The sequence below is a fragment of the Schistocerca serialis genome, chromosome 5, assembly GCF_023864345.2.
Source record: "Schistocerca serialis cubense isolate TAMUIC-IGC-003099 chromosome 5, iqSchSeri2.2, whole genome shotgun sequence".
In the NCBI taxonomy this organism is placed as follows: Eukaryota; Metazoa; Arthropoda; class Insecta; order Orthoptera; family Acrididae; genus Schistocerca; species Schistocerca serialis.
The window spans coordinates 551,750,611-551,769,433 of NC_064642.1; the positions used below are offsets into that span (position 1 = coordinate 551,750,611).

General features: G+C 42.2%; 1 protein-coding gene across 3 annotated transcripts in view; it reads left to right on the forward strand.

Annotated features, from left to right (window-relative positions):
* LOC126481023 (adhesion G protein-coupled receptor A3) overlaps window positions 1-18,823 on the forward strand; it is a 195,824-nt gene that overhangs the window by 111,751 nt on the left and 65,250 nt on the right. For all 3 annotated transcript variants that reach the window (XM_050104484.1, XM_050104485.1, XM_050104486.1), the window contains 3 exons: window positions 11,385-11,540; window positions 11,642-11,791; window positions 12,127-12,270. In XM_050104484.1, the coding sequence (XP_049960441.1) occupies window positions 11,385-11,540; window positions 11,642-11,791; window positions 12,127-12,270 (450 nt within the window). The remainder of the gene's footprint in view (window positions 1-11,384; window positions 11,541-11,641; window positions 11,792-12,126; window positions 12,271-18,823) is intronic.

The following is an 18,823-nucleotide window of genomic DNA, read 5'->3' on the forward strand; positions in this document are numbered from 1 at the left end:
TCAATGGCTGCTTCACAACCTGGGCTGGCTGTCTGTATCCTTCCCTCTACCACCAGCTTCTCTGAACTATGCGGATTGAAGTTATCTTTGTAACAAATACATCACTCCCATAACGCTCCTGACCTCAGTCTCCATTAACCCAATGTCCCCACACCCTTCACCCAACAGTTTTTCTTCCATTCTCCTATCACCACCTCCCATTTCATGTCTACACTTCACCTTCATAGTGCACTGCTTCCCACTGGCTCTGATAGGTGTGCATCACATGCCTAGCTCATGTATCTACCACCCCTCCCTCCCTCATTCCTAGCCAGCAAACCAGCTGCGTCCCTTCAAGCTGCTAGCTGCCCAACCCCAGTCCGTGTTCCTACCTTTCACCTCTCTCTCCCTCTACCCGCTACACACCGTACAACCCCCACCCCAGCCCAGCCCATGTGCCAAATTGTAATCCTAGCACTGTGCATCCAACTGGCACCATGTAGAGGCAGAGGCTCATGTGTGCATGCTTGCATGTGAGATGTGTGAGAAAAATAATAAAATTGATTTTTTATCTACCAAAACGTTTATTGGTTTTTTACCTACCAAAGCTTTTATTTATTTCAGACAACAATATTGTCCTCTCCAAAGTAGTTCCCTTCAACAGCTACACACCGGTGGAGTTGTTCCCAGTCTTGGTGCCAGTGCTGAAAGGCTTCAGCTGGCAGGGCCTGTAACATGTGCCGGTCACATTCTTTTGAATGTATTCCAGATGACATCCTATAATACGTTTGTCAATTTCAGAAAAAGAAAAAGTCACAAGGAAGAAGATCAGGTGAATAGGGGGCTGTGGAATAACAGGAATGCTTTTTGAGATAAAAAAATTCAGTGATGGAAGTGGCCATGTGGCATCAGGCAGTGTCATGATGCAGCATCCACTTGTCTGTGGTGTCCACTCACACTCAGTTCACCCTTTTCTTGAGACTTTCAAGGACGTCTTTGTAAAACACTTGGTGGACAGTTTGTCATGGAGGAACAAATTTTTTATGCGTGATACCCCTACTGTGAAAAAAGCAAATCACCACTGTTTTGATCTTTGATTTGGTCATTCGAGCTTTTTTTCGATCAAGGAGTGTCTCATTCTGCCACTCATCACTTTGCCACTTTGTCTCAGGATCATACTCAAAAATTCAGGAATCATCGCCTCTGGTTACACGAATAAACCATTTGTGGTGTTTGGCAATCCCCTCAAAAAGGTCAGTACACCTTCGATTGTCCTCCTGCTCAGTTTTGAGATTTTTTTGATGCTATTTTGGCACAAACCTTTTACTAATGCAAAACTTCTGTCTGAATTTGGTATTCGGTGAAAATGTTGAACAGGTCACCAGTCATCCATTTTGTTAAACCTCAGTCTGATCTCAAAGGTGCATGCACACTTTCAACATTTTCATTGGTTTTTGAAACTGAAGGGCTCCCTGACAGGTTCATGTTCATCGTAATCATCATGTTCTTGGCCATTGAAAACTTATTTGTGCCAGCCAAAAACTTGTCCTCTTGATAAGGAATGTTCCCCACAGGTTGTGTTCCAACATTTTAAATGTCACACTTGCAGATTCCCCAAGTTTAACACAAAACTTGATTTTATAATGTTGCTCTAAATTCTGTCATTCCATTTTTGTAACACACAACGAAGACACAATTTCACTGATAGCATTGTCAAAAATCACTGTTCGGAGTTGACACTCAGACTGGCCATCTGGAAAGGATGAGCACACCAACCTACACACGGAGAACAACATAGCATTGCAAGATCGCTCGCAGTGGTGTCAGTATCATTACTTTTCTCACACACTTCATATGTGTGTGTGTGTGTGTGTGTGTGTGTGTGTGTATTTGTACTCTAGCTCAAGAAAGGATTCATTCCAAAAGCTAGCAAGTTTTCTTCTTCTTCATGTTTGGGGGGGGGGGGGGGTAGAGGAGGGACAAAGCTTCTACTTTTCGATAACTGATCTTCTTTACTTGTAAAGTATTTATATTGTAAATAAAAATCTTCTTGTTTAGTTCCCAATCTTCTATTCCCAACCTAGCATCTATGAATAGTTTATGAAACACCACTGTCATCTGAAAAATGAGGCATTTAATAAAAAAGTTAACATGTATGTATTAACAAATACATTTGGATTTGTGGTGCTATAAATTTCTGTAAGGAGCTTGTATCTGCCTTTCAAAACCCAACTGTGTGTTGTTTTCCCTGTGTTTATCATTTCTGTGAATCAGTTTAGTTTATTGTGTATAGAGAAACTGTGCACTTAAGATTTGTAGGATTTCAAAAGAGGGAGAAATGAGTAAAATGCTGGAAACCTTAAATAACATACAAAATCAGTTTAGACTATTTATGAACCAAGTTTTAATGCCTCCCTTGATTCTTTTAAACCACTGAAGATATTTCCATGTATTTCATTTCTCATTATTTTTCGGAGTAATTGCTTCAACTCCCTGCTGGATTTCTATCTCATTCTGTTGAGGCCCCATCAAACAATCAAACATTTTGTCACACTTAACTATGCTTGCCAAACAAATGACTGTGTGTGGTGCAGTTTGATGTGTTTGTCAAGCATAGATCATGTTTGCGAGAAATTTTCATTGACAGGAATTTTGACAAGATGGCGGACTTTTTTGTGTCGATATTTTGCCACATTTGTTTAGTGACAAATTGTTTTATTACAATTTATCTCATTGTATTGTGACTGTCCACTACCATAAAAACTATGATCAAATATAAAAACAAAATAGCACTGACAATTACCAAAATGGTAGAGGTACCACATTTTACCCAGCCATATATTACACATGAAGCGGTTATGAACAAAATCAGTATGTATAGCATACAAGTGGAGTGAAATGAAATAAAAGAAATCAAAGTCTTTTGGTTCTTACACAGATGATGTGGGCTATGCGTTCCCACATTGTGGTATTTTAATGATCTGTCATTAGAAGACCAAGTAGAAAAGCATAAATTTTCACATACCTGTGTCTTCTTTTTCAGTGTGAAGGTGAAGTCACGTGAAACAGGTTATTAAACGTTTCACTGCCCGTCTGCAGAAAGTTGATGTAATCATCAGGCTCTGAGTGAAACATTTCCAGTTGTATGTTTCTCATTTTAAACCATTCCCTAGCCAGTGTCTCGTTTTCTTCTTCCTTAAACGCAGCATCAGAGGCAATGTTAGAAATGTTTGATCTGTGTTTATAGCCAGTCCCTCTAGTATCAAAATACAGCATCCATGAAAACTGTCTGCTTAAAAAGTGTGGTTAAATTGACAAGCTTTCTTAGTATGTGTTGTAACTCGCCGATCATTCAAAGCGCCGCCGCGCAATTACGCGCATCCTCTACGTGCGGCGCTGTCTGTCAGCCATGCAGCAGCTGCGCCACCTAAGCGGCCAGCCGAGCAGCAGCCGCTAGACTGGGACTCAGTGCTCATTCGAATGCTAACGTGTATACATGTCTTGCTTGTCAACTTACTCTGTGACTTATATGTGTTGTGTCATTCTGAAATATATATTGTTAAACTTGACATTATAACAATTGGCAACGAGCATGGTATTTTTCCTCTTCACTGTTGACCCACCGGGTTCCGTGGCTACTGTCGAGCAACTATTGCAAAATCTCTTTGAACAGCAAACGCTTCTAACAGCGGCGATTCGCGATTTCGTCGCGGCATCAAATGTGGGGCGTTTCTCGTCATTAGCAGTACCTCCTTTTCCTCCTTACACCGAGATGGCGGAAGACTGGTCTGATTATGAAAAACGTCTTCCACAGCACTTCTTGGCATTTCATGTCACGGACGAACAACCATGTAAGTCTCTGTTCCTTTCCTGGATTTCACCTCAAATGTATCGGTTGTTGTGCAATTGGCTCCTTTGAAGGATCCTGCATCTTTGTCCTTTGCTGAAATGTGCTCACTTCTGTCTGTCTATTTTCAAAAGCAAACGCATGTGGTAGCCTCTCGTGTTGCCTTTTATCGTTGTCAAAAACAGCCACATCAATCCTATCATGCTTGGGCTGCTGAACTTCACGGCCTCAGTCGAAAGTGTCAATTTGTTACTGACGTTCACAAAGAATCCTATGCCGATTCCATGGTACGGGATGCTGTTATCCGGTCGGCACCCGACAAAGAAGTTCGGCAACGTGCCCTTCAGTTGGTGAATCCAACTCTAGACGAAGTTCTCTCCATTGCGCCGTCTTTTGAAATTTCTCGCGCCGCTGGGGTGCAAATAGAGGCGTGGAGTGATGTTGGGGGAAATACAACCTCTGTGCACTGTTGACAACGTGTGCGGCGCGTCCCCGCCGGCCGACGTGGCCGCAGTGCGCTCCCACGCGCAGCCTCGACCTAGCCATAAACAACCCGCTAAGAAACTGCAGCAAAACCCCCGGCAACTTCCTTCGTGTCCGCGGTGTTTTACGAAACATTCACGCGAGGATTGTCCCCAACGTTGGGCTGTGTGTCACAATTGCAAAAAGAAAGGTCATGTGTCTTCCGTTTGCAAATCCGACCGCATGCATGATGTTCATGAACATGACGCTGATTCTGATTCTGTGTTGTCTGTCAATTGCACTACTTCCCTTTCAGGGAAGTTATTCCTCACTGTCCAAATCCTTGGTCGAGATGTTCGCATACAAGTGGATACCGGTTCTGCTGCCACTATAATTAATTCTCAGACGTATCTTCTGTTGGGTTCTCCACTCCTGTCACCTGTCACTCGGCAATTACGGATGTACAATAAACAGAAGATTTCTCTCTTGGGACAGTTTACTGCTGAGGTATCTTACAAATCCATCGTTCGCACAGTTCCCATATTTGTGGTCGAGCAGAGCAACGTAGAAAATCTGTTTGGTTTCGATGCCTTTCGCGTTTTTGGGTTCTCCATAGATGACTCTGTCAATATTGTCTCTGATGCTATTCCTTATGCTCAACTGGATTCCTTGTCGACGACATTTTCATCCCTTTTTTCTCCTGGGTTAGGCCGTGCAAACGACTTTGAAGCTCATATCACACTCAAACCCACTGCTCGGCCTAAGTTTTTTCGGGCTTGGCCCATCCCTGTGGCCCTTCATGATCGGGTAAAACGGGAGTTGGATCGTCTCACTACTTCAGGGGTCTTGCTTCCTGTCACTTCCAGTGAGTGGCCCTCTCCTGTCATTGTCGTTGCTAAGCCAAATGGTGATATTCGTCTCTGTGGCAATTTCAAAGCCACTGTGAATGCTCAATGCCTCCTCGACACTTACCCTATGCCCCATCCTGAAGAACTGTTCACTAAACTTGCTGGAGGCCAGTATTTTTCTAAAATTGACCTGTCAGAAGCTTATCATCAACTTCCTCTTGACACTGCTTCCTGGCAGTTTCTGGTCCTTAACACACCTTTCGGCCTCTATCAATACCAACGCTTGCCATTCGGGGTTGCTAGCGCCCCTGCTCTCTTTCAGCGATTCTTGGAACAATTATTGCTCCCTGTCCCTGGGTGTATCAATTACATGGATGACATTGTTGTCACTGGCTCCATCACTGTAGAACATCTTCAAAATCTCTGCACACTTTTTCATGTCTTACAGACTGCCGGTCTTAAGTGTAATCCTCAGAAATCACAATTTTTTCAGGCATCTATCACGTACTTGGGGTTTCAACTCTCTCGGGATGGTATTCGTCCGCTTCAGCAAACTGTCGCTGCGATTGATGCCCTTCCTCGCTCTACATCTGTTAAGGAACTGCAGGCCTTCTTGGGGAAAATAGCATACTATCACAAGTTTTTACCGTCTGCGGCTTCGGTGGCTCAGCCGTTGCATCGCCTGTTGCATAAAAACGTGCCTTTTCACTGGTCCGTGTCATGCGATGCGGCTTTCCAGAAATTGAAGGCTATGCTGAAACAGGCCCCGTGCCTGGCTACTTATCGACCTGGCCAACATCTTGTTCTTGCCACAGACGCCTCTCAATACGGGGCTGGTGCAGTCCTTGCGCACCGTTTTTCTGACGGTTCTGAACAACCCATTGCTTATGCCTCCAAAACTCTCACGGGTGCCCAACAAAAGTATTCTCAAATTGAAAAAGAAGCTTTGGCCATTATTTATGCTCTTCATAAGTTTCGTGTTTTTCTCTATGGCTCAAAATTTCATCTTGTTACGGATCACAAACCACTTGTTTCCTTGTTTCATCCATCAACGTCACTTCCCGACAAGGCTGCACACCGCCTCCAGCGTTGGGCTCTTTACTTGTCTCGTTTCAATTATGAGATTCATTTCCAGCCAACGGCTCAACATGCAAATGCTGATGCTCTGTCTCGCCTTCCCATGGGTCCTGATCCGGCATTCGATAGGGACGAACTTTTGTGTTTCCACCTGGATGTTGCCGAGCAGCAGGTTGTGGACGGGTTCCCCATCACTGGGGACAGGCTGGCGGCTGCTATGGGTTCTGACCGTACCCTCTCCCGGGTTTTACGCTGTATTCAGAAGGGTTGGCCAGATCGCCCGTCCGCTAAGACTTCTGATCCATTGCGGAACTACTACGCTTTGCGCTACCGCCTCACGGCTAGGGATGGTGTTATCCTTCTCTCCACTGACAATGCTTCGCCGCGTGTTGTGGTATCTGCGTCTTTGTGTGCTTCGGTCTTGCGCCTCCTTCACCAAGGGCACTGGGGTGTGTCTCGCACAAAATCTCTGGCACGGCGTCATGTGTACTGGCCTGACATCGACTCTGAAATAGCACACATGGTCGCTGCCTGCGGCCCTTGTGCGTCACAGGCTGCTGCCCCGAAGTCATCTTTGTCACCATGGCCTTCGCCTGAGAAGCCCTGGGACCGCATTCATGCTGACTTTGCGGGACCCTTTTTAGGTACTTATTGGCTCCTTGTAATTGACGCCTACTCTAACTTTCCTTTCATTGTCCGTTGCACGTCGCCTACCACCGCGGCAACCACCAGTGCTCTCGCCCGCATTTTTTCTTTGGAAGGCCTCCCCTCTACTCTTGTTACTGATAATGGTCCGCCATTTGCCTCTTCCGAATTTGCGGATTTTTGTGCTCGTCATGGTGTTATGCATGTCACGGCCCCGCCGTTCCATCCACAATCCAACGGTGAGGCTGAACGACTGGTCCGCATATTTAAGGCTCGGATGCGGAAACTTCTGACTTCTTCTGCTGCTGATGATGATGCGCTTCTCCAGTTTCTGGCGTCTTACCGTTTCACCCCCATGGGCGACCACAGCCTGGCTGAGCTCTTACATGGCCGACAGCCCCGCACGCTACTTCATCTTCTGCGGTCTTCCACCTCATGGCCACGGGTGCCTTCACTTGGCCGGTTCACTGCCGACGACCTCGTCTGGGTACGGGGATATGGCAGGCGGCCAAAATGGAGCCCGGGCCGCATCTTCAGACACCGTGGCAGACCCGTTATCATCAGGGACACTTCCGTCCGTACAGGAAGCCTCCTCCTCGAGACTTTACGGTGAGTCAAACAACGCCTATGGACGTTAGCCATCTCCAGGACACCTCCATCAAGACCAGTGCAACAATTTCAAAGGGGGGAAAAGTGTTGTGACTCGCCGATCATTCAAAGTGCCGCCGCACAATTACACGTGTCCTCTACGTGCGGCGCTGTCTGCCAGCCATGCAGCAGCTGCGCCACCTAAGTGGCCAGCCGAGCAGCGGCCGCTTGACTGGGACTCAGTGCTCATTCGAATGCTAACGTGTACACATGTCTTGCTTGTCAACTTACTCTGTGTCTTATATGTGTTGTGTCGTTCTGAAATATATATTGTTAAACTTGACGTTATAACAGTATGTGTTTAGGTTTGTTTGACAAATCCATTGCTAGATAAGACGGAACTTGACAGGCAAGTTTGCTCTTTTAGGAGGGTCTTAGCAAGTTTTAAAAAGTTCCAGTGTCCATTCGAAACAAGTTGATGTAGTCATCGGGTTCTGAGAGTAATTAGAATATTTTCATTTATAAATCTCTCATGTTAAGTCATTCTGTGGCCCAGGGTCTTGTTTTCTCCCTTTCCTTTAAACACAGTGCCAAAGTCAATGCCGGGACTGCTGTTTCTGCATTTGTTGTTGCCATTCTCACTACTTTCAAAATACACACGAAGGCAAATGGTGTCTGCTTCAAAGTGAGGTAAAACGTACAAAAACATAGTTTGAACATGTAAGGGCTTGCTTGGCAAATCTGTGGCTAGATAAGAGCGATTGTGTTAAACATGTTTGACCGTATACAGAGGCCTTTATACTTCAAGCATGGCATCTATAACATTATTTTTATTTTTATGGAGCAAGTGTTAGTGCACCACTTGACATTTTATCCTCAGCTTATTACTCTCCCTCCTTCTAGTGTCTTGTGTGAATGTTTTTGTAAACATTATCATATGTGATAACAGTACATTAGCATGGTGAAATTCATTCAGTCATTGTGTTCCATAGGTCCTATCATGAAAGAGAATCTTGAAAGTTGTGATACAACTCAAAGCTTAAGTTTACAAAGTGAAACATCTGTTAGAAACTGCATTAATAGTTAACTATGTTATAACTGCTGTGAACAGTTTGGTAAAAAAGCTGTTGCTTCCTCAGTTGTATTAAATAACACCATTTATGCCCTATTGGCATCTAAAATCAATATGATCATATTGGTATTTATCATAGAACAATTGTCTGTGTGCTGCTGGAATGAGATGTGTTACAGTGAGGATTGTGGCTACTGATGTACCTAATGGGGAACTCCAGTTCTTGAATTTCAGAAATCTTTTTTTAAATTATTAGGGCTTCTCACTTCTTGCTGATGGAAACTTCTTGAAGACCTTTTGCAAAACTGCACTGTGCACGATGAACAAGAAAGTATGGAACTTACTTTTCTGCCTGTTTTTGGAACTGTGTAAATCACAGTTCAAGTTCTATTTTTAATGATGTCATCACAAACTGAATATGCTGGGAAGTGGGCATCAAATGTTCAAAATTTTTGAAGAGATATTGAGTAACATAGCTTTACAATATTGTACTGTCTGCATTTGCGGAATAAGTACAGAGTGCGTTCCATAAGTAATGTGACCAATTATTTTCTGACGCAACGGTACACCACAGCATGTTGTAACTTGCTGGGCTAAGTGGAGGGGGTGTTAGCTTCAAAACGCTCTTTGTCTCATTCGGCTGTGAGCTGCCGGAGAGTCAGGAGCTGCATTTCCGTCAAGCCCGTTTTGAGTTTATGTAACACGGCACAATGGATGATTCTGTAGAGCAATGGTACGCTATCAAATTTTGCGTTAAACTTGGGAAGTCCGCCACTGAAACATGTCCATTACTTCAGCATGCCTTTGGGAATGATTGCTTGCCCAAATCACAAGTTTTCCGAAGGCACAAGGCGTTCATGGAGGGCCGAGAGGAGATCACCGCCGAACCTCACAGTGGAGGCCGTCAACCGCACGAGTCGACAAAAATGTGACACATGTGCGCGATTGTTTGAACTCTGACAGACGGCTGAGCCTTCAATTGATAGTACAAACTCTAAACATGTCAAAAACAACTGTTTTCTGCATTGTGACCGAAGGTTTGAACATGAGAAAGGTGTGTGCCAAACTCGTCCAAAAAGTGTTGACCGACGAACACAAGCACATACGAGTGCTTCGGTGCCGAGGAATGATGGAAATGTGTGAAAATGATTCTCATTTTTTAAACTCAGTTATCACGAGTGATGAGTTGTGGATTTTTGAGTATGACCCTGAGACAAAAAGGCAGAGTTCAGAGTGGCACACCCCATCGTCGCCCCATCCCAAGAAGGCACGCATGAGCAAGTCCAGGATCAAAACCATGCTCATTGTCTTCTTTGATGTCAGAGGCATTGTCCACCATGAATTCGTACCTACCGGGACTACAGTGAACTCAGCTTTCTATTTGGAAGTGCTCAAAAGACTGAAAAGGAGGGTCTCGCGCTGCCAAAGCGACATCAAGGACACATGGAAAGTTCACCACGACAATGCACCGAGTCACAGCGCCTTAATTGTCAACGAGTTCCTGGCCAGGACTAAGACCCCATTGGTTCCCTGGCCTCCCTACAGTCCTGACTTGGCTCCTGCTGACTTTTTTTTGTTGCCTTCTAGGCATGGAAACACCGCCTCCAGAAGTGTATCGACACAAGAGGGTGCTATTTTGAAAATTTTTTATTATTTGTATGAATATATTCAGTAAATGATTTTTTCCTTATACTGTGTTTACTTTAGCTGAATTACCCAAGAAGATAACTCCATATAATAGACAATGCACACAAAATAAGCTAGCGCCCTGGTCATCAAGTGCTCTTTGTGTTGACTACATTTTAGTTTGTTATCCACATAGACCTTAAGGAATTTCATTAAGTGTGTGGATTTCATTTAGTATGTTACCATTAATGTGCATCTCTGTCATAACCAGGTGATTTTTATTTGTTGGACGCTATGAGCCTCTGTGAGATTTAAATGAACTGTTTACAGTGTACCCATTATAAGTCTGTTCAGTTGCCCTCTGAAGTGAGATTGGTGCTGAGATCATAATGATATGGTATATGTTATGAAGTCTGTAAAGAGTTCCGTTATGACTGGTGTACATTTTTTTAAGTGGTGAAGAAAATAATTTATTAGATGGAATTTCTCATTTTCTGCCATGTCTTGGATCTACTGTAATTTGTTTACATTAAAACTAATAACCTAAGGTACAGCGATCACTTAATCTTCCTAAAAAACACCAAACTTATTGATCATTATATGGACCATAAAGAAAACACAAATCAGCAATACTCTTCAGTGGTGAACCAAAAATAAATATATATGCCAGTAGTGCCTCAAAGTTGTATTAGTTCATGTAGTAGAAAAACACTGATATAACACTATCACTATATTACCGAATATGAACATTTTCACAATTCACAACAGTTCATAATTTCTTGACTAACAGCAGATTCATGTATGGAGACTAAATTTTCAGTTTTGACAATTCAAAAGTAATAGACCTTAGAAAGACAATCAGAAAAATTAATGTCCAGGTAATGCTTATATTCACATCAATAGTTTGTTTCAGCATGTAGATAGAATTTCAGCATGATAACAGTAATAGAGAACAACCATATATAGTTGTTACATAGTTTTCTGGTTTTCATATGGTTACATTCCAAATAAATTCCAAATAAATTTTACTATTGGTGTAAGGATGCAGAAAATGAATCAAGGAAATGAAATGAAGGATAGTCAAGCTGACATTAAGTGGCACACTGAAAAGGTGTTCTGGTTTATTTGTAATATGATCTAAGAATCAGTGACTGTTTTATTTGAAAAGGTAGTAGTGCCTGTATATATGCTGATTTTCAAGGTACGCTACATTCAATTAAACTTTATTTTTGTGTTATAGGCAAATCTGAGTCTTCCAAAAACCGGTATACTGGAGAGTGCAAGAAGACTCCGGAATTTTACAGGGGATGGTAGACAGCTGAAAGATAAAATGGACATAGTCTTTATTTCCAGAACTATTAACAACTATCTTAGCTATGTCCCCAAGGAGAAAGAAGTAAGTAAGATATTTAATTAATCTTTTTGTAAAACCTCATCTTTCTAGCTCATATTTTTACCACGCATTCACTTGCCTTACCGTATTTGTTTGTCTTTCAGTTAGGAGCGGTGTTGCTTGATATAGTGAGCTCCTTGATGAACCTACCAAAACCACTAATGGCAGCAGCTCAGGTGGAAAATGGAACATGCACAAATTTGGTTTCTGCCGTAGAGGTTCTAGCAGAATCAGTTCCAATGCCTTCCCATAAGGTAAGACTTTATGTTCAGTATTATTTGTTGTAGCCATGAATGGAAAATGAATATGAGCACTTCTGAATACAGCCAGTATCCTAATTATTTTTGGACTGTTACACATTACACAAGACTTGAGGAAATAGACTAATTTTTAAGAAATTGAAACACTTGTTCCTTTCAAAATGAGAATTACGTTAAAAATCAAATTAATGGTGGAGGTTTTCTTCCACTTTAAGGCATTATTTTCTTTTTAAAAAAATGCATTTTCAGTAGTTATTACACACCTGATGCAAATATGGGTCTCCAGGAAAACATAAGATAATGGTAATACTATTGGTTTCACATTGCAGTCAAATCTTGCTGTAGAAAAATTTCCTTTCAAGAAAGAAGATTTCCCTGGTATGACTTGTCGTTGGTATGACCACAGTGGAAAAGTTCCTAATCGACTTTTTATTTGTTCAACGAGCAACAGCACAAGCTTTTTGGAATCCAAGGTAAGCTTATGTCTGGAAATAATGTCATATTAGAGTGATCTGTTGAATGTGGTAACATTCTAATTTGTTGTTATTGACACTGATAATGCAAAGAAATTCCAATGTTTTGAAGGATAGTAGTTGATTAATGACTACTATGTGAGAGTGCATGATACATATTTTACCTGTATGTGATGTAATTGTTTGAAATTGACACAACTTCAGACCTTTACAAGTCTATTGGTCTTCACTGATGTACATGGTTTATGTCTGTGCTGACTTTTTGCCCTACCCAGGAGAAAAAGAGAACTTGGCTAACTTATAAGCAGCAATGTTTATCCACTGAATCTGTGATAATATTGGCTATTGTATGATGTTGCTTTTTCATAGTTTCTTGTAAGAGAAAATCTAATGGCACAAGACTAGATCAGACGTGGCCAAACAGCACTCTGCAAGCTCTCTGGTCTAGCACTTCAAACATATTGGCAAGTGGGGCAGAGGGGTGAGTGACAGTTCTGTCAGAAGGGTAAAGAAGAAAAGGAAGCCTGCAGCTAGATGCCACTAGATCAAGACAGTCACTTTGTCACACACCAAGCAGTTAGCTAACAACACCAGTTGTGTTAAATTAGATTTACATTCTGCACTAGGAATACTGTGGTATCTGTGCAATTTTCCATAAAAAGAAAACCCAGAGAAACTATATCATTCAACGTGGAATGGGATTTCTTTGCTTTTCATATTTTTTGAAGGCTGAGCAAAGTGCTTAAATGCTATCACACTATAACGAGCTGGAAGAATTGCACGTTGGAGCATTATTGCAACACCAGCCACAAAGACAATATGTTGCATTTGTCTTGTGATGTAAGAGAAAGAATGGTGGATGAAATGGAGCACTTAGAGAAAACACTGAGTTAAAGATAAGTAAAGAAGTGACAAAATCTTATAAATTGCATTTTATGAAGGTGTAAAGAAAGAAATTTATAAATACATAACTAAATAATTGGAGTAACAGAAGAAAACGAGCAACACAAATGGAAGATAATCACAGCTTTTTGTACAATTTGCAGGTATAAGCGATTAAAAATATAAAGTTTGTTTCTACAAGAGGAAAATGACATTGAGAGGCCGTTGCTACAAGTGAGCCGCCAAATAGCTTTCAGAATTGCAGAGAGTGGAACACCATTTGGGATAGAGAATACATTACAGAATGTATAGTACAGGCAGCAGAGGTTTTTTGTCCAGGAGAAATTTTGAAGTGCGACGAATTACACAGTGGTATATGACTGCAGATGTACAGTGTCAGTTGACTTAAAGGGCATCCAAATTCTTACCATGTTTCATCACACATGACAATCCCACTGACGTGTGAGAGACAGCACAGTTGCCACGCGGGATAGCCGCGCAGTCTGAGGCGTCTTGTCACGGTCCACACAACTCCCGCCCGTAGGAGATCCGAGTCCTCCCTCGGGCATGGGTGTGTGTATGTTATCCTTAGCGTATGTTAGTTTCAGTTAGATGACATAGTGCATAAGCTTAGGGACTGATGACCTTAGCAGTTTGGTCCCATAAGACCTTACCACAAATTCCCAAAAACAGCACAGTTGGTGATTTTTGTGCACAGAGTAAGAGCTGAGCTGGAGATGATTCTCAGTTAAATTTCACGTAAGGACACTTCTGCTGACAAGGACACGTTTGATGCTGTGGAGCTGGTAATTTATTTTTTTGGGAGGGAGTGGAAACAGCTGGTCAGCATCACAACAAACAGTGTACTGTCAATGTGGGGAGGGCAAAATGGGCTTACTAGCATGATAAGGGAGAAATTAGTCTGTGAGTGCCTCATTGCCTGATCCATCAAGAGGTGCTATATGCTAAGTCAATTAAAGCAATGATATTATCATGTTGTAACCACAATCAAGGTCAAAATCGAAAGCAGGGTCACCAGTGAAGGACTGCAACACTTCAAATAATGGAAACTCGCGTAGGAATATCAACAGTGTAGGAAAAGATAGATTGCTACATCCCATAAAAGAGACACATTACGTTGGAGACAGACACAATGAAAAGAGACTTACACAAAACACAATGAAAAGTCACTTACGAAAAGGTTTTGGCCACAGCCGTCATCAGCTAAAGGACAACAGAGAAACACACACCATTCATACACTCAAGCAAACACACCTCACACACTCAGTCCTTCTCATAGGCAGCCAGGACCTATATGCAAGCAAGCTACCTTGCTTCCTCGATCCGGGTATGATGTGTTGAACATAGTCATCCTGAGTAATATAGTGTGGTTGAAACGAGAACAGCATATCCATTGTTGATTTGCATTACAACCATAGAGCTGAAAAAACTGTGTAAAGCATGTAGTGTCATGCTTTGCTGTGCCGTAGGCGAATGTCATAATGGGCAGTATTGTACCCAGTCTCTCTATTTGCCATCATTTTATTAAAGCATTCTGTGAGGCCATTCGTCTATGTCTGGCAGGTAGTCATCATCCTGTGGGTGATGTCACAGTGTAAAATTACCTCTGATACTGGTTTCAACTGGAAAACTTTTCAGTGATTAAAAATCATCACATGGGATGCTCCATGCTTCAAAATGTTGTTTTCTACAAGAAACCTTGCAATTTGTCGAACATTGGCAGTCATAACAGCTTTGGTGACAGCTTAGTTGGTGAGGTAGTCAGTGCAGACTATTATCCATTGATTTCTGTTTATCAACTTTGGGAACCTAACCAAGAGATCAATTTCAGTTTGGTAGAATGGTGCCGTTGCAGGCAGAATTGGTATCAGATGGCCTGGAGTTAACTGTGGCATGTGTTTCCATTGCTGGCATTCTTTATAGTGGCTCACATAGCACTTAATGGGTTGGTAGAGACCTGACCAGTGATACCAAAATTTAGTTCTGTTTAGAGTCTTCATGAATCCTATGTGACTAGATGTAGGATTATCATGGAAATACTTGAGGACACCTGGGTGCAGATGAGCTTCTGTGGTTTTTGGCAATGCTAGATCTTATGTTATTTATTGCAGACATCACTGATATTTTATCCACACTGCTGTGTTCTGCCAAATGATTCATTAAAAAGCAGTCAGCATTCTTATGTTTGCATTCATTTTTACATACCATTGTGACGACGTACTGCTGGACGGTCAGTGACTATCTCACCAATCAGCCCAATAGTTGATTCCAGTTTGATGGAATGGTGCTGCTGCAGGCAGAATATTGTACCAGAAGCTCTTTAGGTAACTGCAGTGTTCATTTCTGTTGCTGGGATTCGTTACAGTGGCTCACATAGTAACACTGTTATCCATTAATTTGTGTTTATCAACTTCGGGAACCTAACCAAGAGGTCAATTTCAATTTGGTGGAATGTTGCTGCTGCCCTGGAGTTAACTGGGGCATACGTTTCTGTTGCTGGCATTCCCTATAGTGGCTCAAATATTGCTTTATGGGCCAGTAGAGCTCTGGCCAGTGATACCTGCATCTAGTTCTGTCTAGAGTCTTCACAAATCCCATGTGGCCAGAGGTTGGACCTTCATGGAAATACTTCAGCGTAAGTGGTTGCAGATAAGCGGGAATGATGAGCAACCATTTCCATCCCATTAGGTCATAGTTCTTCTTACACACTGTTCCATTTATTAATTGAAATTCTCCTTTGGTTGGTTGCTTCCTCTTCAGGCTTCTATGGCTTTCAGCAACTCTGGTTCTTTCCTCTTTTCAGCAGCAATGTTTTTTAATGACTGAGATTTCTTCAGCCTGCTGTGTTCCGCCAAGGGATTCCTTGAAAGGCAGTCAGCTTCCTTATGTGTCCACCAATGCTTGTATACTGTTGTGGCGTCATACTCCTGAGCCTTCAGTGTACATCTTGCCAGTCTACCCAACAAATCCCTGAGGTTAGTTGGCCAATGGAAAGGAAGGTGATCCATCACAACAGTGAATGATTCACTAAATAAATATGGCTGAAAATTATTGATGTCCAAACAGCTGCAAGGCACTCTTTTTTATTTGTAGAGAAGTCCATCTCACACTTCGAGACTATTCTTGAATCATAAACTATGGTATTTGCAGCACTTTCCCGATTTTGTACTAGAACTGCACCTATCCCGTGACCGCTAGCATTGGTGGGTGTCTCGGCATTCCTATCATATGATGCTGAGACTGCACCTTGCAAACCTTTCCACGAACATTTGGTGTCTTCCTGCAGTAGTTCATGCAAGGGACCTATCTTAGTACAAGGGATGGGTCTGTACAAGTGATTCAGAAAGGTCTGAATCGCCGTTATTATGAGTACATTCCAAGAAAACCTCTCACAGCATGAACATGATGAGAAGTCAGAATATCTGTGACTGGTCCTTGTTCTCCTCTATCTGGACGAACCCCATTGCCATTAACTTGGTTCCCCAAGAATTTTATTTCGTGGAGGACAAAAAGGCACTTCTTCAGATTCAGGCAGAGCACTATAATCTGAGCAAACTTAAACAAAGTTGTCAGGCAGCTTAGGTATTCATCAGATATGTTCATAAAATGACAGTGGCATTCAGGTAGCAAAGATTCATCATCCGTGTAAGATATTGAAGCAGGTTGTCCATTGTATGCTTGAAGTTGGTTGGTGTGGTCCATATTCCAAATTGCATAACTCTGAACCCCATAGACGCATCAAGAGCTATGAAGGCAGTCTTTGCCCTGTCGGCCTCGTCGACCTCAGTTTGCCAGTAGCCTGTCAGCATGGCCTTAGTTGGGAAGTACTTTGCTTGTTTCAAGCAGAATAGGGTGTCATCAGTAGTGCAGCTGTGGGTAGACAATGTTTTTCATGATTTTGTCCCATCATCAGTAACTGACACAAAAACACGATGTGCGATTTTTCTTCTACTCAAGGACTGTGGGAGGAGACCAAGAACTCTCTGAAGATTCAGTGATGACATTTCTCAACATCTTATCCACTTCTTCCTGTTTTCCTGTCATTCAGCTGGTGACAGTCTATATCACTGCTGGCTAATTGGTGGATGATCCCCATTGTTGATATGGTGTTTTACCATGGGGCATTTGGTGTGTCTTGTCCCCTATCCAGATTGAAGCATCCAAAAATTGGTGTGAATGGCTAAAACTGTCTAGTGTTAACTGCCTAGTATTGTTCCTCGATCAGACCAAATCCTATTGGGAGTTTGTTAGTAGCTTCCTCCCAGCATTTTCTGTTGTAGTAGTTGAGCATTGTTTTCCATCTGTTGCATTAAGTTGCCTCTACTGGACTGGTTAGGCTGTTACTGTGCCCATACTGTTAGGGATGAAATGTGACTGATTGTGACAGTTAGTGAACCAAAGTTCTCCTTGACCAGCTGCAATACTCATGATCAACAATCGTTGCTAGTGTGTAGATTTCTTAAGTGAAACTGAGTAGCATTTTGCAACTGGCAAAAGCTAACAGCTCAACTGGACATCTAGATTTATGACTGAAACTCACCTAGTTGTAATGGTAGATTAGCAACGTCTTCAATGGCATAAAACCACCCAGAGCAATCTTTGGTATGTGTTCTTGTTGAAATCAGCTTCAGCAATATGGAGCTATGATTTCCCACCGTCTATGACTGCTTTTGATGCCTACAAGAAGTTCCATCTAAGAATAAGATTATGTCTACATTCTGTTAAAACAACAAATTTGAAGGGGTATGTTCTATCATTGATAACTATTTTTGCAGTACATGTTCCTGTCAGCAGTACATGTATCCCATTTGCGACTTTCAGCATAATCGCTTTTGTGTCATGGAACAAATTCTTCTTTAGCTGGTGACAATTACAAAAAAGGAAGCCCTTGACTGGACTAGTGCCCAGACAAGCTGGCCATTGATGATGCATCAGAGATTTCCTGATATCTTGGTGACTGTCATCCGTGGTGGATTTTAATCTTTGGTAGCCTCGCCTGCTTAGATGGTCACCTCGATTGCAGTAGTCTGTAGTTCATGGGCATGAATAGAACTGTTGTGGTGGTTGATGTATGGTGGTGTAGTAGTTATCAAACAATCATCTTCTTTCCCTGTAGTAGTGTACAATGTGTCCAGAGCATCAACAGTGGAAACCTATCAGTGTGTTGTACTCCGTTCTTCGAATGTCTGTTCTGCTGCAGGGTGTTATGCTTGGTGAAGGAGATGGTTGCATCTGAATTGATAGGGTGCTGAGTTGTCATGTGATGACTGTGGCCCAAGTCCTAGTTGTTTGAGTGCATTCTTCTTGGCATGTTCAACTGGTGGAAGAGGTTATTACTAAAGATTGATACACCTCTTCTTCAACATTCTCTATTACTTCCTGACGTATGGGGTCGAAATTTGTGGCTACTATCTCTTACTTACTTGGTCTGACAGTTCTAGCTGCTATTAACTGCTTATATATTTTCTTATTATCTGATGTATTAGAGCGGCAAGATTGTGATGCTCTTCCACAACTGACATGGGAACCACATTTGGTAATCAGTCATAATTCTTTTGTCCGATTCTATTCTGTTTTGTTTCCTTGATATGCTGGCACTGCTTGATGAATTGGTCAATTGTTGTGACAATTCTTTACCAAAAGAACTTTT